The 23,602-nt window shown below is 41.0% G+C and overlaps 1 protein-coding gene across 2 annotated transcripts in view; it reads right to left on the bottom strand.

Annotated features, from left to right (window-relative positions):
- The window catches only part of ASCC3 (activating signal cointegrator 1 complex subunit 3), a 213,211-nt gene that overhangs the window by 108,596 nt on the left and 81,013 nt on the right, over positions 1 to 23,602 (bottom strand). For both annotated transcript variants that reach the window (XM_081904600.1, XM_081904601.1), the window contains exons 12-13: positions 22,863 to 23,039; positions 20,539 to 20,610 (exon numbers count right to left, since the gene is read on the bottom strand). In XM_081904600.1, the coding sequence (XP_081760726.1) occupies positions 20,539 to 20,610; positions 22,863 to 23,039 (249 nt within the window). The remainder of the gene's footprint in view (positions 1 to 20,538; positions 20,611 to 22,862; positions 23,040 to 23,602) is intronic.

The raw sequence follows: 23,602 nt of genomic DNA, 5'->3' as shown, positions 1-23,602 counted from the left end.
GCCCCACACTCTTGGGCTGCTGAATGGGGGAGGTGGGGAGAGCCTCACTTGTCTGCCGGCAGCCTCGGCTTCCCTTTGCAGCCCCGGGAAGCTTTGGAGGAACGGGAGGGCTGTGCGCCCATCCCCCACGCTTCTGGGCTGCTGAATGGGGGTGGGGGGTGCTGCTCTGCCAGCAGCCTGCCCTTCCCCTCAAGGTTTGGAGCAGCGGGCAGGCTGTGCGCCCATGCCCCACACTCCTGGGCTGCTGAATAGGGGTGGGGGTGCTGCTCTGCCAGCAGCCTGCCCTTCCCCTCAAGGTTTGGAGCAGCGGGCAGGCTGTTCACTGAGAGAGGGGAGGAAGAGGACGGAGAGGAGGGGGACCAAGAAGCTGGGTGAAGGGAGATGAGGTACCATAGGTTGCCATGAGTGGAGAGTCATGGTAGAGGGCAACGGAGAGGGAGCAGTGAAGGGGAGAAATTGTAGACGTCCCCTGAGGAGTTTGGGTGAAAGGGATGGAGAGGAGGAGGCTGGAAAAGGGGAGTGTTCTGCTTGGGGGGGGGGAGAAAAAAGTGGGGAAAAGGAAAGCCTCCCAAGCCTGCCGCTGAGAAGCTCTGCTTGGCTGTTTCTTGACTGTAATTCAAGTAAAGGGAATGTTTGCAAGCAGCTGGCAGGCTGTTCGCTGAGAGAGGGGAAGAAGAGGATTGAGAGGAAAAAATGTGGCATTAGCTTTGGATGGGTACGAAGATGGTATTTTACATGAAGATAGCGAAGAAAGTGATGTCAGTGACTGTGAGCAACTGAGCTTCATAAATTCTGACTCTAGCAGTGATGAGTTCTTGGGGTTCACAGAACACTAGAAGAGTACTAAAACCTTAAAGTCTCTCTTCATTTGTTAATGACAGTGATGATGGTTCTTAATGCCATTGTTGACTGCTGTTCACTTTACATGGCTGTAATGTGATTCTGATATACCGGTTGTTTATTAAATACAGTAGTTTATACAACATTTGATTCAGAATATTTTTTCCTTGCTTTCCTCCTCTAAAAACTAGGTGCGCCCTATGGTCGGGTGCGTCCAATGGAGCGAAAAATACGGTAGTTCTCCATGATTAAAGTTAGCTCTGATAATCTGGGCCTTTTGTTGTTTTCTTGCTGGGCAAGATGAATCAATGCCTCCCAACAGGAACACTTGGCGGGGTATAAATAATAAAAAATAAAATTTGTTGTTGTTGTTGTTGTTGTACACCAATGTGGCAAATCAGCATCATTCTCCCTTCCGCCATCCCTGACCACTGGGCATGTTGGCTGCTGCTGCTGAGAACTGCAAATCACAACATTTAGATGGCACCATGCTGGCTATCCCTGCTGCACACTATTTTTCAAAGCCTCATTTCCCTGCAGGTTTCTGCTATTTCCCCGATTAACTTTTGGCACAGAATCCGCTCATGGTTGAAATATTTTGCTTAGGGTAGGCATGGACAACCATCCTACAGCAATGAGTGCTCTTTAGCAAAAAGTGTAGAAACTGTGAGCATCTATTTAATATTTCTTGAGTGGCTTTTCTCATTCTGATAAGGAGGTTGCAAAGGCAATTCCTTTTTCTCAAACTAGGATTTTGCTTGTCTATGGATTGTGGGAAGATTTACAGTTCAGTGCTATCAATATATCCAGCCTTAAAAAACTTCTTAAAACTTTTGCGTGCAAGTCAGTCAGTGGTGGCACACTGATGGTCTACTACTTCCAATAATAACCAGCATCTTTTCTCCTTCCCTTGTTTGTGTGTATAAATAGGCAAAACTATACTGGGATGACAAAATCGAAAGAAGATACATTTATCACTTCAAGGATAAAGAAAAGGGAATGTCTTTGCTATATCGTTAGTAAAACAGAATTTTAAAGGACTTGATGTCTGCCTCTCCCTGACCTACTTACTGTTCTCTTCCATGGAATTACTCTCTTGCTAACAAATCTCTTCAGTGCTTGACATCAGCTTTGAACCCTGTTACATCTAATAGTCTCCACGGCCATTGCAGATGCTGAAAATCCTGTTAACCATCAACTTCTTCAATCCCCCTTTGGACTCTAAAAGTTTCCTAGGTTCACGTATACTTGACCACCAAAGCAAACGATTTCCAAGATACTACCTAATTTAATTTCAGTTCTATAAAATGGCTAGCTGGTAACAAGCAAGTAAGACATCATTACTTTGTGCTTGGTACAAACTTTACATCATGCCGTCTAGATTTACAGAGCTGCTCTTGCCCCTTCAACATTTGCCGAACCACAGCAAGTATTGCAACAAGCACTATTTTAGCCAGATGATACATCTGTCTTGTTATTGGCAGATTCCCCTGCCAACTTCTAAGAGACAAATGATGAATACTTACAGATTTTGAAGCTTATTAGCAATATTGAGATCGGCTTTTTTTCTGGCCAGCTGGGTTTAAAGTGCTATTCAGTCTTTATTTCCTCATTATGGTTTCCTAAATAAGATTACAGCCTAATCAGGAAAACTTTCAAGTACAGTGGTGCCTCGCAAGACGAAAAGAATCCGTTCCGCGATTCTCTTCGTCTAGCGGTTTTTTCGTCTAGCGAAGCAAGCCCATTGACAGCTTAGCGGATTAGCGCTACAGCTGTCAAGCGGCTTCCAGCGATCAGCTGTTAAGCGGCTTATCAGCGGAACAGCTGATAAGCGGCCTAGCGGCTTAGGAAAAGGGCAAAAAAAGCGAAAGAAACCCGCAGGGGGACGCAAGATTTTTTTCGTCTTGCGAAGCAACCCCATATGGGAATTCGTTTTACGAAGCGCCTCCAAAACGGAAAACCCTTTCGTCTAGCGGGTTTTTCGTCTTGCGAGGCGTTCGTCTTGCGGGGCACCACTGTATATCAGACCACACCATCACCGGTGATTTAGTTAAAACAACTTCTGACAAGATGCATGAAAGGGATAATGGTTGAAATGACTGCAAAGCATTTGTTTCCAGGATATATACTTCAATAGCCTTAAAGTTGGTATTTCAAATATGCAAGTCATATACTCCTCTAATTCTTCCAAGGGAACTGGATGAAGGGTTTTGTCAGCATTCATATTCAGTTTCCTTGAGTTTTGGCTTGTCATACTATCTGGACCATGGGTGGCTTATCTTTAAAATATGACCTCCTTTGAAGGAGAGACAGGCCGTGTAGGCCTGTTGCTGCTGCTAAGTATTTCAGCTACTTTTGATACCATTAATCATGGTATCCTAGTGGACTATCTCTGTGGTTTGGGAGTTTGGTGGTTCCTATCCTATCTGCGGGACGCAGGTGGCGCTGTGGGTTAAAGCCTCAGCGCCTAGGACTTGCCGATCGAAAGGTCGGTGGTTCGAATCCCTGCGGCGGGGTGCGCTCCCGCTGCTCGGTCCCAGCGCCTGCCAACCTAGCAGTTCGAAAGCACCTCCGGGTGCAAGTAGATAAATAGGGACCGCTTACCAGCGGGAAGGTAAACGGCGTTTCCGTGTGCGGCTCTGGCTCGCCAGAGCAGCAATGTCATGCTGGCCACGTGACCCGGAAGTGTCTTCGGACAGCGCTGGCCCCTGGCCTCTTAAGTGAGATGGGCGCACAACCCCAGAGTCTGGCAAGACTGGCCCGTACGGGCAGGGGTACCTTTACCTTTACCTTATCCTATCTGCATGACCACCAGCAGAGAACTGGGGGACTACACGTCTACATCTTATGGGGCGTTGCAATTGGGTATCCACATTGGAAACAATCATCAGGAGATTTGCAACACTCAGATCTAGTTTTCTGTTTTATTTCAGTCTAAGAAAGGCCATACATAAGCTGAACCACTGTCTGGATACAGGGGTGCAGTGGATGAGAGTCAGTGAACTGAAGCTGAATCCAGTTACAGAAGAGACACTATGGGTAAGTGGTTACCAGGTCTGACAATTGGTGTGTGTGTGTGTGTGTGTGTGAGTGTGAGTGAGAGTGTGACCAGTCTGTATGGCCTCCCTTTGGAAAACAGGTACATGGATTGGGTCCATCTTTGTCTGTGGACCTAGGAGGCCTCTGTGGTAAAGAGTACCACCAGCTTTGGCTGGTATGTCAACGACACCCTTTCCTGCATTGCAATAATTTAGCCACTGTGACACATTCATTGATAGCATCATACCTGGACTATTGCAATGACTCTGTGTTCCCTGGTTCAGAGATTGCAGCTTATGCAGAATGCTGCAGCCTGGGTGGTGTTCCTTATTGGACATATCCTGCCAGTACGGAGGAATCTTCACTAGCAGCCTATTAGCCACTGCACCAGTTTTAAGGTTCTGCTACTAAATAACTCTGAACAAGGTTACCTGAAAAACCATATTTCCTTCCAATGCCTGGTAATGGCAACCAGGAAATGGAACATGCTTGGTTTGGCCACAAAATGGTGATGACCTCTTGTTGTAACACAGAGGACGGCTTTTTCACTGGTGGTACCAGTGTTGCGGATTGATCTTCCTGCTTAAACATGAGAGTTTCCATCTGTATTGGCATGGCCTCTTGAAAACATGCCTTTTTGGCAAGCATTCATCTGAACCTGAACTTCTAGTCTTATTGTTTTAACTGTCATGCTTTTAAACTTCCTTGATTGTACATTTTAGCTGAGGAAGTTTTAATGCTTTGCTTGGAATATTCTTGTGTATTTTAATTTTGTACAGATTTTATAATTGATTTTATAGTTGTAAACCACTTAAAAGCCATTTTTGCATGGAAGCGGTTTATAATTTAAATAATAATGTTAATTTATTCCAAACTGTGGCCAGCTGGTTTATTTAAACTGTAATTTGGAATAAGCCATGATCCCTAGTAGGACGCGGGTGGTGCTGTGGTCTAAACCACAGAGCCTAGGGCTTGCCAGTCAGAAGGCTGGCAGTTCGAATCCCCGCGAAGGGGTGAGCTCCCGTTGTTCGGTCCCTGCTCCTGCCAACCTAGCAATTCAAAAGCACGTCAAAAGTGCAAGTAGATAAATAGGTACCGCTCCAGAGGGAAGGTAAACGGCATTTCCGTGAGCTGCTCTGGTTTGCCAGAAGCGGACCCAGAAGCTGTACCCCGGCTCCCTCAGCCAATAAAGCGAGATGAGCCCCACAACCCCAGAGTCGTCCGTGACTGGACCTAATGGTCAGGGGTCCCTTTACCTTTACTATGATCCCTAGTTTGAATAAAACAAGTCAAGATCAGCCAAAGTCCATCTCAGCCATGTCAGTATGAGAAAAAATTAATATGCATGCCTGAAGGTCACTGCAGCTCCCTCTTGCAATTGGACATACCATTGTTTGTATGCAGTGCAAACACAACCATGGACACATTACATGTAATCTCCTGCTGATCAAGAAGTTCATTAATGGTAAAAGCTCAGTATAATGACTCAACTGCCTGTACATACATAAAGCTTGCTGAACTAATACTCCAAAAGTTACAGACCAAGGTTACCAATTAACTATTTAATGACTCCATTTGTTGAAATTGGAAAACATAGTGAAGGAATGCCAGCATATGCCATACAAGCATTACATTTGCATTCTTTTTGAATTTACTTCGGAATTGAATCAAGTGTAAAGTTAAAATAAATCATGAAATGTGGTTAAAAGTGGAAGATGTGTGAAAGGGACAGAAACAAATCTCTCATGTCATTTGTTATTTGTGCTGTAACTTAGATGTTTACAGCTCTTGAATTTAATTCTCATTATTAACTTTCTACTTAATTTGTGAGGCTAGAATAGTCCTGTATAAAGCCTAAAACTCACCTGATTGAAGAAAAATCTGGAATACTAATAGCAAAACATGACTTCCAAAGGTAACTTTTGCAGCTTAAAAGCTTGTGGGGTAATTTATATTTGCATAATCTACTTTATTAATTTTTTTTAGCAAGAATCAATTTGTTACCAGTTAGCATGCAAGATCACCACTAATGGCATATTCACTACACCTTTAGAGCATAAAATCCGGAATTAAAGGCATGATGTATTTACTTATATCAAATTAAATTATGCACACTGAAAGACAGAAATCTTCTTTCCAACTATTTTACTTATGCAACCATCTGAAGCAACCAAATGCTTAAAAGTACTATGATACCGTTTCTGAGATAAGGTAAACAGAAATGTAAATAGCATTCAAAAATGGTCATACTATGAATTTATATAGAAGGTACAATGTTACAAAAAACAAATAAATGCTACCATATATCCTAAATTTTACTGTGTGAAAAAGAGGAACATTTAGCACATCAAAAGGGGTCCAAGTTAGAATGTGGCTTGCTTTTATTTTATACCAATGTGCACTTGCACTTACTTATACTGAACCCTATTGATCATTCTGTTGCCCAGTCACACGGTTTGAAGAAATTCCTCTAAAATTCTTCACAGTCTGATTTTTGTTATGTTAAATAATTTGGCGTTCTCTGCAACCTGGCTTAACTTCACTTCTCACCCCACACCAGATTATCTGATTCAGTTAATCCTAACACGGATTCTTTCCTCCATTGTGTAAACTGTCCATTTGCTTCCCGTCCTTAGCCAAATTACTGATCTATAACACAAACAGATCTAACCTGCAACTACTACGGTAAATTTATAGGAAACTTTGATTATCACAAGCCTTTTCAAAATCCAAGTATGGAGAGCCTGAAGGTTAAAGAAGATTTTTTATTTTTTTTACTATGACACAATTGATCGCTTAATCTTTTGCCAGCTTCTACTGATAGGTAAACATTCCTGTCAGTAACAATTCAAATATATAGAAACAGCAGTGTCTATTCTTGTACAAAAATTAAGCAAGAGTGGCTAGCCTATTGCCTTGAAAATTTAAGTCATTAGACAGCTAACAAACACATTTCTGTGGATGCCAATGAACTTGAAGGGTTATTATTCAAAATTACAAGCAGCCCAACCAACCCTGGAATGAAGAAAACTAATAAATATTGTGACTACATATAGCTAGACACCCTAGTTATCTTCCTCCATATTCTCATCCACTCAGGATTAGTGCAGTGTAGTACTTACCAATGTATAGTCCTTCAAAATACAGAGTGTGTATTATGTACAGGTGTATTATATACAATTTATGTTGGTGTTTGGATAGATAGATAGATAGATAGATATACCGTATTTTTCGCTCTATAACACGCACCTGACCATAACACGCACATCGTTTTTAGAGGAAAACAAGGGAAAAAACATTCTGTTTTTTTTTGTGTTTTTTTTCTCTTCCCTTTCTTTTTTTTTCCTTTATAATAATTTTTATTAGATTTTCACAACAACAAAAAGCGTACAACAAAAAAGGAAAATAAAATAAAATCACAAGACATAAAAAGAAAAACTTACAAACTAAAACACTTCCCCATACCTCTCCTGCTCTGCATCCTTATTTTTCAATTTTTTAGCAACCCTTCAGTCCAATTAGTGCAGTATAGTACTTACCAATGTATAGTCCTTCAAAATACAGAGTGTGTATTATGTACAGGTGTATTATATACAATTTATGTTGGTGTTTGGATAGATAGATAGATAGATATACCGTATTTTTCGCTCTATAACACGCACCTGACCATAACACGCACATCGTTTTTAGAGGAAAACAAGGGAAAAAACATTCTGAATGAAACAGTGGATGTATCATTTTTGTGCTTCATGCTGTAGCCACAGACATGTGATGTGATGGTGAATTTGGGGTGACCCAATGCAAAGATCCTGAGGATCCATGTGGATCCATGCTTTGTAACCACGTTTTTGAAAAATTGCAGCCCCAGGCAACAGTGGGTGCGTGATTTTTGGGGGGCAGGCTGTAGCCATGGACATGCTATGTGCTCTGATGGTGAGTTTGGGCTAACCCAATGAAAAGATCCTGAGGATCCATGTGGATCCATGCTTTTTAACCACATTTTTGCACCACTGCAGCCCCAGGCAACAGTGGGTGCGTGATTTTTGGGGGGGCAGGCTGTAGCCATGGACATGCTATGTGCTCTGATGGTGAATTTGGGCTGACCCAATGCAAAGATCCTGAGGATCCATGTGGATCCATGCTTTGTAACCACATTTTAAGTGGGGAGGGAAGGAAAAACACAGAAGGGACAAGGAGCACGAGAGGGGTGTGCAGAGAAGCAGCTGGCTAAGAATGCAGGAGAGGGGTATAACGGGAGGGAGGAAAGGAAGGCAAAAGTTTTCCTCCACCTACCCACCCAAGCCAGCCAGCGCGCGCGCGCTCTCTCTCTCTCTCTCTCTCTCTCTCTCTCTCTCTCCCTCCTGCATGTTTTCACGGAGATGAATTAGAATGAAGGACACTCTGCTTTCCCCTCTTCTTGCCTAGAGGGGAGGGGCTTTCTCTGCTCTTTGTTCCGTTTGAGCAAACACAGCAAGGAAACAGAGGTGGGTGGGCAGTAAGACCCTGAGGCAGAATGCAGGAAAGCAGCCGCTTCCTCTTTTCAGGTTTCCCTTCTCCGAGACGCCCGATTTGATTTTTGCCTCCACTCGCCCCAGTTGGCTCCAGGGACTACACATTTGCTCAATAACACGCACAGACATTTCCCCTTCCTTTTTAGGAGAAAAAATCTGTGTGTTATAGAGGGAAAAAATACGGTAGATAGACATAGATAGATAGATAGATAGATAAATAAATAAATGGAGAGTTGGAAAAACCCACTGTTCCATTTATTTATTTCCCCCCATCCCACACATCCAGTGGGTTTTGCTTGCACGCTGGGCTCTGGGAATGTCATGGGACAGCTCTGGAAGCATCTCAGGTCCTTACTGCAACTTTCCCAGAGCCTGGTTAGCAGCCCTCCACCTTGCAGGGGTAGGGGTGGGGTCGGTTCTGGGCTACCTAACTATGAGCCATTTTGTCTTTGTGTGTGGACCCCCTGGAACCAAACCCACATTACAGAACACAGGTCCTAACTGCCCCTGCTAAAACATATTATATTTAACGACAAATCCCCCTAATAATATTAAACTAGACCACAGCCATATTGCTTTAGCAGGTGGTACATAGTTTAAGGAAGGGACGCGGGTGGCGCTGTGGGTAAAACCTCAGCGCCTAGGACTTGCCGATCGCATGGTCGGCGGTTCGAATCCCCGCGGCGGGGTGAGTCCCGTCGTTCAGTCTCAGCTCCTGCCCACCTAGCAGTTCGAAAGCACCCTTAAGTGCAAGTAGATAAATAGGTACCGCTTTATAGCGGGAAGGTAAACGGCGTTTCCGTGTGCTGCTCTGGTGCCGGTTCGCCAGAGCAGCTTCGTCACGCTGAACACGTGACCCGGAAGTGTCTGCGGAAAGCGCTGGCTCCCGGCCTCTAGAGTGAGATGAGCGCACAACCCTAGAGTCTGTCAAGACTGGCCCGTATGGGCAGGGGTACCTTTACCTTTACATAGTTTAAACCAGGAGTCGGGGAACCTGTGGCCTGCTGTTGCTGGACTACAGGACTGGCCAAGCTGGATGGAGTTTAATGCAGTTAGGAATCCAACATTTGAAGGGCCACAGATTCTCTACCCCTGGCGAAAGAGGAAATTCCAGAATGTTCATAATGGGCTAAATATGTTATACAGCTAAACTGGCCTCTAAGGAACTCATTTGATTCATTCATATTCACGTGCAATGGACCCTTAAAAAGACTTACATGCTTGATATTTTTTAATGCTTTACAGTGGTACCTCTGGTTACGAACTTAATTCATTCTGTTCAGGGAAGTTTTTAATATGTAATGCTGTACTGTTTTTAACACTGATTGGGAGCCGCCCAGAGTGGCTGGGGAAACTCAGCCAGATGGGCGGGGTATAAATAATAAATTATTATTATTATTATGATTAGGTCTGTTCTTAACTCGAAACCATTCTTAACATGAGGCATGTTTTCGCCAATGGGGCCTCCTGCTGCCGCCAAGACCACTTCGGCTCGCATCCCTGGGGCAAAGTTCGCAACAAGGATCATTTATCTCCGGGTTAGCGGAGCTCGTTACCCAAAGCATTCAGAAGGACGGTACGTAACCAGAGGTTCCACCATACTGCAAAACACCTTGAGTGAGATGTATATAAAAGGTAGTCTACAACTAAAGTGATTGATGCCCCCAAAGCCTACAGCCTACCATGAGTGTTCCCTACCCCAACAGAGGGGAAGTGCCTTAAATTCATCAGAAAACTTCAATTCCCTTTCCAGCTTAGCAGCACTTTTATGCCTTCCAATTCACTCCAGGCTTTTTGCCTCATTACCTCAGAGAAATGAAGGGATCTGCCACTCTGCTCACCTCTATACTACATGTCACAATAAACAAACCCAAGGCTGCAAAAAAGAAGTGAAAAGCAGGTGGCATAGGCCAGTTCTGTCATATGAAAGCATTCAGATACATTAAATATTGCTGAAAAGCACAACTATAAACATATGGCTATGCCACCAGCAACCCACAGTACAGAACCGAGTGAGTGGCTGGATGGTAAATCCTAGTGTTTACCTAAATCTACCTGTGTAAGACTGCATTTAGACATATTCCTTCAGGAGACTCAACACCCTACATTACACGGTCATTACAGTACATAGGAAAATCTTGCTGATATACATCCTTCCTGGGGTGACACTCCAAGTAGGGGCTGGCTATGACAAATAGCCGATTAGCACTTTCCAGCTTTCCTCTTCAATGTCAGAACCCACCCTTAAACCAAATCAGGAGATTTATAATGCAAAAAAAAAAAAAAAAAAAATGGGAACGCCACTAAGCACAGACTTAAACCAAATCAGGAGATTTATAATGCAAAAAAAAAATATGGATTTTTTTTATAATGCAAAAAAAAAAATGGGAACGCCACTAAGCACAGACTTTTCAGAGAGGAAGGAAGAATATTACTTAAACTGGGACTGACATACTATGAGCTAATGTACACTTTAAAAAATATAAATAGCAGCCACAGGTTGCATCCTATATACACTTATATGGGAGTCAATCTCATTGAACTCAATGGGATTTACATCTGCATTGTCACGCAAAGGATTCCATTGTTAATGTGACTTCAAAATGGTCCTAAATACTCCTAAACCCAAGTCAAGTAAAAGACAGAAATTCATTTATATATTATGACAGGGTTGAAGTAAATATAGTGGTACCTTGAGTTACAAACACCTCAGGTTACAAACGCTTCAGGTTACAAATTCCGCTAACCTGGAAAAGTTACCCCGAGTTGAGAACTTTGCCCCAGGATGAGAACGGAAATTGTGTGCTGGCAGCGCAGAGCAGCAAGAGGCCCCATTAGCGAAAGCATGCCTCTAGTTAAGTACAGTTTCAGGTTAAGAATGGACCTCCGGAATGAATTAAGTTCGTAACTAGAGGTACCACTGTACAAAAATTAAAAGAAAATGAACATTTGAATAAACTTAAAGGAAATGCAACTAAGCAACCTGCAACCACATTCCACACAGCACTCACTAGTTATTGCTCTCCTACTTAAAGGACAAATTATATTTTCCTAGCACTATAATATGATGGTTTTGAGCATTGGGGCAAGCTCATGAGCACCAGCTACAAATCAAAGGTTCCAGGAAGAGAATGGAATGTGAAACATGTGAAAACATGTTGGAGGAGGTGGCAATGCTGTGTTAGGGGCCATTAATATTGAGGATGAGCATTTAAGTGTGTGAGCTGTATGGGTGAGGATGGCAGGTATACATAATATGTATAGGAAAGAAAGGGGGTTTCAAGAATGCATAAAGAGGATTGCAAATGAAAAACACGGCAAATTTTTGCAGCTTTCCCTTTCTTGGGACTGTTCCTGAAGCAAAGTGATTTGAAAAACTAAGCTGTCTTGTTGACAAGAAAGACAGCTAGCTGGTTCTACAATATGGAAAACCAAACTCCTCTTGCATAAAAAAAATTCCCTTAAAAACACCACACACAAATTAGGAGTGCATGCACTGCAGTTTATAGATCAGGAAACATCCATGTGTGAAATTAGAAGAAGCTGCAAGCAGGTCAAAACTAAAATGTAATCATTAGTTCAGAAGACACTACTCAGCAGTGCCACTGCTCTCCACTTCTGCAATTTCTGTCTATAATAAAACCAGTAATATGCAAAGTAACTAAAGGCTGACATTCTCAACAGCAGTTCTCGCTTCAGTGTTACTGTTAAAGCATCATTACGCATTAGTGTTTTATATTAAGAGTTTTATGGATGCATGTAATCTTCTCCCCAATATGACGGGAAACGTGTGAGAACCAACATGCTTTACATATATTTAATGTTTTGAATGTGTATTCTAGTTTTACTTTGTAGAGAAGCACACCAAGTCTAACATAGTGCTTCTCAACCTTTTAAAACCCATGCCCACTTTTAGCTAACAAGAAAACCCCACATCTCCATTCAAACCTAGCTTTCTGAATTATTTTATTCAAATTTTCAAAAGCATTGAAATATTGTGAATTTTAATTATTATTTTAAAATTATACTGTACTTCTTCTTTTTTGAAACATTTACACCTACCCTGAAACCTTCATAACTTCCTCTGGGTGGGATGGAATGCCCCACCTTTTGATAAGCACTGTTCTAAACAGACATGATTAAAACAAGCCATAAAAATGCAAAATCTGTTGACAGCAAGGAAGGATTTTCTCAGTTAATCAACAAATGACAATCTAAATAACAGGTTTCTGCTTCTCAATACGTATGATGACTGTTAAATTTGTTCCTTCTCTTCCTTCTTGTAACGCAAACCAACACTTACTCCTTGATAAGGTGGTCAATTACATATTGACAGAAAAGAATAAAAGAAAAGAAAGAAAGTCATCACTAAAACAGAGGACAAAAGAGAACAGTAGTTTGCATAAAAACTGTACAGTATATCCTAATTTATATGTACAGATGCAAATTTAGAAATAATTACTACTGTAATGTAAATATTAATTATATCATCATAGTGGAGCTGACTGTGACCAGTGACCTATGTTCCTCTGCTATCTGAGTGCTGCTGATGGACAGCTTTAAAGCATCTGCCCTTCCTTATGGTTTCTTGGGTTTAAACCAGATCTGGGTTGGACACCTTTCAAATAGAGTGGGGTGGGCAACGTTTTACAGCCTGAGGGTCACATATCCTTCTGATCAACCTCCTGGAGGTAACACACCAGTGGAAAGCAGGGCCAGAGCCAAAGCAGGGCAGAGCAATCAATGAGAATTTTTATCTTGGCCTGGGGTTCCCCCATCCCTGAAAGAGACTGTACTCTGACAGCCCTTCAAATAGTGTCTCCCCTGTGAAGAGGACATGTTGCCATCCTACTCCATTATGTCAACATCACATTGTTCTGGTTCATTTATTGTATTGGGAAGTGTTGTTTTTATTTGACAACATTTTACCGTTGTGAGCTGCTTTTGAGTTCAGATTGGTTGTTGGGAAAGTGGCATAAAAATATACAAAAGCAAATCAAATCAGAGTTTTCCCACTCCAGGTTCAGATCATTAGCTGCTGGCAAAGGTCTCCCCCCATCCCGAAATTCATAAATACAGTGTCATTTCCCCATCACCCATAACCTAGTTGGGTGTAATATGCAGCTGTATCCTAATGTACTGTTGGGGTTTGGCTGACTTCCTTCTTTGGAAGGAATGGGCACTCAAAGTTATAGCAAAGGAATGCCACACTTTCCTCCAAATTCATTTCCCCCTTCCCTGTGTCTTGCTGGCTAATTAATAAAAGCACCCCATGCTTTCCACAATCCTATCTAGCTCAGCCCACTTCACCAATATATTGACCAATTTTGCCCAAGACTAGTCACACTAACCTAGGGCAGAAGGAACGTAACATGACTCCTGAACTTCCATTTGAAAACAACAGTGACATGCTTGTCAAACTGAAACTAAGGATCTCTTCTTCCATCTTTCCCAAACAAGGGAAAATAATAATAATTAAAGATTAAACTAGCAGGCATAGGAAAACATTCGCCAGGGGAGGGAGACAGTTAACCATTTGGAAAGGGAACTCAAAACAGCATCCAATGTCATACTCAAAATCTTGTGAGTATTTAGATTTTTCAATTAGAACTGTTCCAATACATTTTTAGTAGAAATCTTAAGGAAGCAGGCAATGCTCTAGTACAAAGCTAACCTTAGAAAACTACAGCTTTCGTAAACACTACCGAGAAAGCAAGTCAACTCTGTATGCAGGTTTTGTGTGCGTGTTTTTTCACCTATTTTTAAAAGGTTTCCATAAAAGAGGGGAAAGCACAGCAAGACTAAGATATCTATTTTGATCCCTTTCGGCAAGTTACCGCAGGAGGAGGGGCTGAGGGAAGAATGCTATCACTGCGCTTGCATTGAGTAATTCAAAGTGAAGCCTACAAACGAGACATCTCATTAGTTTGAACAGATGGATAAAAATTAAAGGCTGATTCGCCAACTTCTAATTTCCCAATAGCCAAGAGGAGCTCGAAGTCTTGCGGAGTAGGACAGTTGAAAAATCAACATGAAAAGATTTTCTTCCATCTGTCATAAGAACATGCCTGTGTAGAATAAATCTACCTCCCACTGTCCTTTATTATTTAATAGCAGTACAACATGCAAAATCTATTAATGCACACCAACATACAACATCATCTGAATATCACATGCTACAACCTGTATTACAGTAATGGGACTGAATCAAACCAGCATGAATTGCAGACGTGAAAATTATGCCTTGTTAGGATGCTATGTTCTTTGAGGAGCTAAGAATAGTAGATAAAGGATAACCCGTGGATATAATTGATCAAGCTGTCAAAAAGCCTATCACAAACTATTAATAAATCATAGTAGCTACAGTAATGCAGGTAATAATAAATCCAGTCCTAGCTTTGAGTATGGAAAAATGCATTGCTTCCAAATTATTTCTTCATAATGCTATTCTCATTCTGCCAATGCCAATAAATCACTAACATTTTCAGACACCTGAAGTGGTGGTACATTGATACCAAATAAAGTACCTCCAACAAATAAGTAATACCTTTGAGCATCTTAGAATCATAGAATCATAGAGTTGGAAGAGACCACAAGGGCCATCGAGTCCAACCCCCTGCCAAGCAGGAAACACCATCAGAGCACTCCTGACACATGGTTGTCAAGCCTCTGCTTAAAGACCTCCAAAGAAGGAGACTCCACCACACTCCTTGGCAGCAAATTCCACTGTCGAACAGCTCTTACTGTCAGGAAGTTCTTCCTAATGTTTAGGTGGAATCTTCTTTCTTGTAGTTTGGATCCATTGCTCCGTGTCCGCTTCTCTGGAGCAGCAGAAAACAACCTTTCTCCCTCCTCTATGTGGCATCCTTTTATATATTTGAACATGGCTATCATATCACCCCTTAACCTCCTCTTCTCCAGGCTAAACATGCCCAGCTCCCTTAGCCGTTCCTCATAAGGCATCGTTTCCAGGCCTTTGACCATTTTGGTTGCCCTCCTCTGGACACGTTCCAGTTTATCAGTGTTCTTCTTGAACTGTGGTGCCCAGAACTGGACACAGTACTCCAGGTGAGGTCTGACCAGAGCAGAATACAGTGGCACTATTACTTCCCTTGATCTAGATGCTATACTCCTATTGATGCAGCCCAGAATTGCATTGGCTTTTTTAGCTGCCGCGTCACACTGTTGGCTCATGTCAAGTTTGTGGTCAACCAAGACTCCTAGATCCTTTTCACATGTACTGCTCTCAAGTCAGGTGTCACCCATCTTGTATTTGTGCCTCTCATTTTTTTTTGCCCAAGTGCAATACTTTACATTTCTCCCTGTTAAAATTCATCTTGTTTATTTTGGCCCAGTTCTCTAATCTGTCAAGGTCGTTTTGAAGTGTGATCCTGTCCTCTGGGGTGTTAGCCACCCCTCCCAGTTTGGTGTCATCTGCAAATTTGATCAGGATGCCCTTGAGTCCATCATCCAAGTCGTTGATAAAGATGTTGAATAACCCTGTTAGTGGCACCCCACTAGTCACTCTTCTCCAGGATGAAGAGGAACCATTGATGAGCACCCTTTGGGTTCGGTAGCACCCTTTGGGTTAAAATAACAAGGTTCCTCCCACCTCTCTGCACCATAGGATTCATTTTTTTGGCTGCATTTGAGATGTAAATAAAGTCAGTGGAACTGAACCAGACATGACACTGAATGCATAATTTCTTTAACGAGCACTTTTAAACTGGAGTGTAAGAGACTATGACTGTGTATGTTGTTGACTCTGGCTCCAGTGCTTCTGAATCGGTATACACACAATGTTACCCAAACGTAGAGCTATCCTGTAATTTCTTTAGAAATACTGCTGTTTGATGCCTTTCTTCTCAACAACAACTTTATTACGGCCATAGACCAGCATAAGGAGGGAGGGGTAGAATAATTCAAAATCAATCTCAAACGAGCTTCAATCTAAAAGAAAAACTTATGCCACCTTCATGTCACAGTCAAGCTGAGGTGTACACTTAAGACAGCCATTACGCGTGTGTGGATGACAATGCATGCACAGATGACTGCTTCATTGAATAGAAATTGGAGGGGGGATCCTGGGGAAGGGAAACCATACGGGCATCCAGTTGAAGACATCCCCACCCCCTCTCCGTTGTGTACAACAGTGTGCAAATGTGGCTTGGAACACAGCAAGGCAAAAGAATCTCACTGCCTTTTAACTCTGGCTATGTACACAATAGTAGCAGGTAAGGAGGGAGATTTTAACTCTTTCCTCCTCTGCCAAGACCCTAATGAAAATGGTTTCTTTGAAGCTGCTATTTGCGTTGAGAAGAAAAGGGAAATGCACTCTGCCTCTCAGGGGACTGATCCTGGGGAGGGGGTGACAAATGACCAGGCAGAGTGGCACCCATGACACTCACTCAACATTCAAAATTTGCCCACAGAATTAAAAGGGCTAGTGACCCCTGTAGTATGTTCTTACACATTAGAGCAGGAATGGAAAATTGCTGTTCAATGGCTCTGAATTCAGATTGCCTGTCCTCAGTCTTGTTCTTTCTGTGCCAGGAAGAAGGGTAATTTAATTGCTCTGCCCACTTTTGACTTGGGCCTCCATTCTGGGTATGTAGTCCCCAAGGAAATTTTCACAGAGGGTGGAGTTCAGCACCCCCTGAGAAGGAAGGCAGCTCTCTACATTGCGTTATAACTTGTAAAGCAGTCATAGGCAAACTCGGCCCTCCAGATGTTTTGGGACTACAACTCCCATCATCCCTAGCTAACAGGACCAGTGGCCAGGGATGATGGGAGCTGTAGTCCCAAAACATCTGGAGGGCTGAGTTTGCCTATGCCTGTTGTAAAGTGTTTGATCTTCACAATCCTTGGCTTATTCAACATGAATGGGGTGAGAAGGGTGATCAGTAGCATCAAGTATCACTTTACAAAAACTTTGAGAAACCTAGAATTATCATTTACCCATGTAGGTTGTTGTAGCTTGCTCCTTCAAGATACATTTTTAATTCCTTTGTTTGCTTCTAATGTAAATTCTAATTCTCTTACACCTGCCTCCATTCCTGTGGTTTTTTTAGTATTAAAAAATATAAGTCTGTGGCGGTATAATAAAATCTTATTTCCTGATCTGACAGTAGGAAATGGAAGGAAGATTACCTGCTAATAAAAATGAACTCTTTCAACAACAAACAGTAATTAGTGCTGAATATCAAACTAATCTTTAGGAAGCTTTTTTAAATAAAAAATATTATATATTAATAGCATCTGCACTTATTACAACAGAAGCTGCTCACCTAAGTATTAAAGAAAGCCACACTTACCTCACTTAAAAGATTAGAGTTTCCAATGTATAACTGGCTACATTATATGAAGTTAATATTTTTCATTCCATATTACAAGTAATGGAACAACAGATAAAACACTGATTTGATCAGTTCTAGTATACAGTTCTGTTTCTGTAATACAGAACTACCTTGGAGAGCCGTTGTCAGTAAAAACAGACAATACTGAAACAAGTGGCCCAATAGTCTGATAAGACCACTTCCGCTATTATTTCAATATTATAACTCATGCACTACTTTAACGATCTTGGTACAATTTAGTTGCATATCACAAAATAATAAAATGAACCCACCTTATTTTGTACCCACAATATTTAAACCATGTTTAACTACATTAAAATGGCATGGCTTGATTATATTGGAGACAAGTGAGAAGTCTGCCCCTCAGGTATGTATTATAGTAAAAAATCAAAATATCGAGCTGTGCTCTGAGTGCAGTAAAGAATCAGCGCAGTCCCCAAACGACTGATGAAATGGAGTTCCAATTTTTATTTTTAAAAAGAGCAAGTTATCGTATTTTCCTTTAGGGAATTCTGAATGAACAGCTGTCAAATTCTATAGAGTTTTCTAAAAGGTAGCATTTATCAGTGTTTAGGTTACATGTAGGGCATTTTTAAGAGAAAGCAAGTAGGATGAATTAAAAGAAAAGATGATAAAGGTCTTATTTCTACAATAATCTATCTCTTTGGACATATATCTGAAACCATTCAAAACACATCATTCAGGAAAAACACACATTAAAATTCATTTCAGGAAGAAAACACTTTCTTAGTAGAAACAAACCCATGGAATATAGATTCGGTAACTTGTCATGCATATGGAAAGAAACCAGTTTTGGAGAAGAGGAAGGAGGAAGTATGTATTAAGGACACCATATGAAAACAGCTAGAGGCAGCTTTATTATAGGTTTACTAGTAGTAGGTGGGGAGGTTTTATGTCATACTTTTAATACTTCAATAACAAGTGGGGATATATATTACATTCAACATCTTTTGCTGCCAGAATGCTTGGCACTTCTAACAGCAAAAATAAAAAAAATGCAAAAACATCAGACTCCGTTCTAAGCACACCCAACAAACCTCCCCCCTTTTTTTTAATAAAACGTCTCAGTATACAATCACCATTTGGAAATCCTGTGGCTGTGCCATATAGGGTACATATCCACTCTCCATGCTATTAAGATCAGTGAGACTTATTAGTTGTGACCCACCTCAACTTTTGACCCAACTAAAGCCCTGTTAATATTTTCAAGTAGTTATGGATGCTGAATGACTGAAAGACCTACCTAGAATGCTCCAGAATCTGATAGGCACACTAGCCTCTCTCTCTCTTTTCTATTTTTATGGAGAAGTGGGTGGTAGTAGAGCTCAATTTTATTTTCCCAGAACACTGCAAATGTTGAGTAGTTCAACAGCATTCTTTGAAACTGCCTGCCGGCACAAAAAAATACCAGCCCTAACTAGTAACCATCATTTCCACCCTGGAATGAGATAATATCCTAGCCTTTGAATTACTGTGATGTAGTAAATGGGTCAGTCTTGAGGCTACAAATGGTGCAGAACGTAGTGGTTAGCTTGCTTGTGAGAGCAGACTTCCACAATAAAACATTGCTTGCAGAATTTGCACCAATGGCCAATCTGCTACCAGGCAGTTCAAGGTGTTGGTACTAACATATAAGGCCCTATGCAGCTCAGGTCCAGGTTACTTGAAAAACTGTCCTCTCTTACAGTGGTACCTTGGTTCTTGAACTTAATCCATTCTGGGAGTCCATTCGACTCCCGAAACTGTTTGAAAACCAAGGCGCAGCTTCCGATTGTCTGCAGGAGCTTCCTGCACTCAAGTGGAAACCGCACCACACATTTAGCTTCTGAAAAACGTTTACAAACCGGAAAACTTACTTCCGGGTTTGCAGAGTTCAGAAGCCAATTTGTTTGGGAGCCAAGCCATTCCAGAACCAAGGTACCACTGTATATACTTTATATATCACTGCAGTCTATTAGTGAGTTTCTCTTGCAATTTTCAAAGATCTCAGAAGCTCACTTTCCAACAACTCAGACAAGGCTTTCACTGTGGTTGCCCTTGTTCGGTGGAATAGCATTCCTGACAAGATATGTCAGGGACCCACTATTTGTACTTTTTGTTCCAGCAGGCTTGACTATTTGTCAAAAAAATTGCCTATTTTGCATTGTTTTAGATTTGTTTTAAGTGTATCTGCTGTTTGTTGTGTTTTTAGCTTCTTGTTTATTGCACATTGCTTTGAGATGATTGAGCAGAAGGTGATTAGTAACAATAGTAATAATTTCTTTAGAAAATAAAACAGTGCCCACAGAAATCAATAACCAAAAAGTAACCAATGGGTATAAATAGGATAATGACAGTGAACATATTTGCACCCATTCTGATATTTGTTCTGAAATGAAAGAAAGTTGAACCAAATGGGCTGCATTCAGTTAATCTTTCATCTTGTATGAAATGAATGCATACCTTCAGTGGAAAAGTACATTATTTCATTACAGCAGGGTAATTTTTCTCAAGTTACTATACAGCAGAAGAAGGGCAAATAGCAAACGACGAGTGGAAATAAATTCTACATGTGCTTGCATTTGCATTCTGCAGTATTTGATTGTGCAGATTTCCTTACATGAAAACCTTTCATTTTTAGAAGCTTTTCACCGCCTCCAGAAACCTCAAAAAAGGCCAAGTCAGCTGGTTTCCTGAATAGAACGAAATCCAAGTGTTTATGTGTGCAAAGAATAAATCCTTGTGGATATTCACAAGCAGGTTCTAACTTAAAAGCCAATGAATAAACATACCTGATGTCCAGCTGTTACTTGCTTCAAGACATTTTCATAACAAACTTCATCCATATTATTCAGCTGCTGCACCTGAGCAATACAACAGAAATGCTTTATTGTAGTATCAAAATGTAAAAGACAGTATTCCCATTCTACCAACTTTAACGTAGCATAATTTAAAAAATTTATGGTGTTTTACTAATGCTTGACGAAGGCATACTTTTATTATATTGTTACATATTTCTCTTTCATTGAGATACCGTGGATACAAATATTAACAGCAATAACTTAAAATCATTTCTTCTTAGAGAAGTTCTGTTCCTCAAACTTGATCAGGTCTGCAGCTTGCCTTGATCTGTGCAGCGTGAAGATTTCCTAGTCACTATTTCCATGTCATTAGCGGCACTTGAAACATTCTGAAGTCATCAGAACGACACCACAATTTCAGTGAGTTCCAAGGCCCTACTAGAATGCAAGGCCTGGCAACCTTTTGTACTTATAATATCAAATGGAGCTAGAAGTCACCCCATTTTTTAAATGGACAAAACCAGCTTCACCAGCTGCATACAACGCTATGGAACAAACAGATGCCCTACAGAATCGCAGAATAAATATTCAAGATTCGCAGCTTCATGGTTAACAGACTGCCTTAGCAGTCTGATTGCTGTTAAACCAATCAACTGATGCAAAGCTGCTATTTGCTTCATTTGCAGAGGTGAGGTAAAAGAAGACTTAACAGAGCAATCCTATACGTGTTTGCTCAGAGGTAAGCTAGAAGTCAATGAGACTGACAATCAAGTAAATGTGTAAAGCATGACATACTAAATTTACAGGCTGAGGCGAAACATGATGTGTGAACATGTTCAGTGCCACACGGACATAGAGCATGTGACTGTTAATCTCAGGATTGTGGGTTTGAGCCTCACGTTGGGCAACAGATTTCTGCACAGCAAGGGGTTGGAACAGAAGAAACTTGTGGTCCCTTCCAAATATATGATCCTATCCTTCTATCCTTACTCAGACTCCTTATCCTCTCCAGAGAAAAAACTACTGCTATCTGTATAGCCACTTGTCCTGTCTCTGGAGCTTGGTATGTTCCTTCTGAATGAAAGCAGAGGATGGGGAAGCCATCAACTTACATGGAGAAACCTGAACTTCAATTTCACAGGCATTTTGCACTATAGAACCCCTTGTGCCTCTTGACTCTTATGCATTAACATTGATAAAAGACAGCTTCAGAGAAGTAATCTGATATTAACTCTCTATTTATATTAATACTTGGAGAGTAACATAATTCCTGATCACACTGCAACACAGCCAGCTCTACCTGAGTTCCAAGGGGGAAATAATTCAATCATGAAGGCAGCAACAGCTTAAAATGAAGCCAGGGAATTCATAGTCATAGCTGACACTCTGTCCATAGCACATCATTACTAAAAGGGTAGTTGACTAAAGTGAATAAATAACTCGCTAGCAAAGAAATAAAATGCAAACCGCCATCTCTATTATCGTGGCAAAACGTAATCATGAAGGAGGGAAGGGAATTTGACACTATTGAGCAAGTCAAAGAAGTCTCAAATCCAACTCTCAAATGCAAACTTAATGAAGAGAAACAACAATATTCCAAGGAAAAAGAGATGCTGGATATTTCTTCCAACATCAGCAATACTGTACTGCTGTAGTATTATGCAGGAACACATAAGAATCAGACAGCAGAACTGAAAAGAGAACTCCAAAGCAATTCCCATGCTTCCATGAATTTATCTATCATAATTACTGTGTTGCTGGGTAAAGTCTGAAGCAGTAATTCACACATCTCCCCTGTAATGAGTGTTGCACAGTGACTAATAGTTTATTACTGCACAACTATAGTCAGACGTTCTGTTGTGCAATTAGAATTGCAGGCTATGCTCCAAATTCAAATCTCAACTCAGCAAAAGATTCACTCTGTTGCCTTATGGCAAACCGTGGATCCCCATTTGGTACACAGGGACCTTGCAGGTTTGTCATAAGGATTGCCAAGAAAGCATACGTGAATCACTTTGAACAATATACACATGTTAACATACTGGATATTGTTTATTTTCATGTCTGTGAAACAGACAGGGCACTTTGTAGAGTTTTGTAAACCAAACAAAAATTTAATAAGACCCTGACCCCAAAGTAGTAGTCAATCTAAAGCTAATGCTGAAGAAGGTATTACAAGGAAGGGAGAGACAAAGAGATGATAATATGACAAGGATGGTGATTACTACAGATATATAGGGAAGTACTACTTGAACATGTTCCTAAGAATGGTTGTCTCAACATCTCATTCCAAATATTTTATAGCAAAACTGTACCTTGTTAGTTGTCTTGATACCAAGAAATGTCTGCCCAAGTGGAACAGGCCGGAAACGGCCATCAAAATAAAACAGTCCAATATAGGGATTAACATGCAGAAATGTAGCAACATCAAGGTAATTAGGTAAAGTGGCTGAAAGGCCCAAGATCCTAATCATGCTTTGGGTAGATTCAACCTGTAAAAAAGAAAAGAAAATGTCATTAAGTTAGCACATTTTTAATGAAAGTCTAGAGTTAATATTACCTTAATAAAATATAAAAATAATTTCCACATAAATATATAAATATGTGTTAGTGGATACTAATATTTTGCTCAATGTGTAGTACAGCAGGAGTTTTTCCTTTTCCTAACAAAACCCCCAAGGCCCAGCAATTAGAGACACATTCAAAATAGCAGATTTGAGGGTGTGTTGTTGTGGTCAGAACCTGAACTGAACTCGTAGTCCTTTCTCAAAAAAACCACTTCTGATTTAGAGCAACTCAGTTTAGAAAGCCAAAGCCAAGTTGCTTCCATGGTTAAACAACTGAGTCAGAAGGCTCTAGAAGTACTGCAAATCAGTTCAGTTCTGGCATTGAAGGAGGCTTTTAAAATGTATCTTTTTACTATTGTCTTCACTTACAATAATTTTTGTGATCTACTTCATTATCTCTCATGTAGCTTACTTGTCTGCACCAGCTCTGCCTGTGGTTCTATAGCAATATTTCTCTCTGAGGGTCACTTTGTGAAATCTTAGCTCTG

The sequence above is a fragment of the Podarcis melisellensis genome (genome assembly GCF_964234715.1).
Source record: "Podarcis melisellensis genome assembly, chromosome: 3".
NCBI lineage: Eukaryota > Metazoa > Chordata > Lepidosauria > Squamata > Lacertidae > Podarcis > Podarcis melisellensis.
The sequence above is the reverse complement of the archived record's forward strand: the minus strand, read 5'-3'. Positions and strand labels throughout refer to the sequence as shown.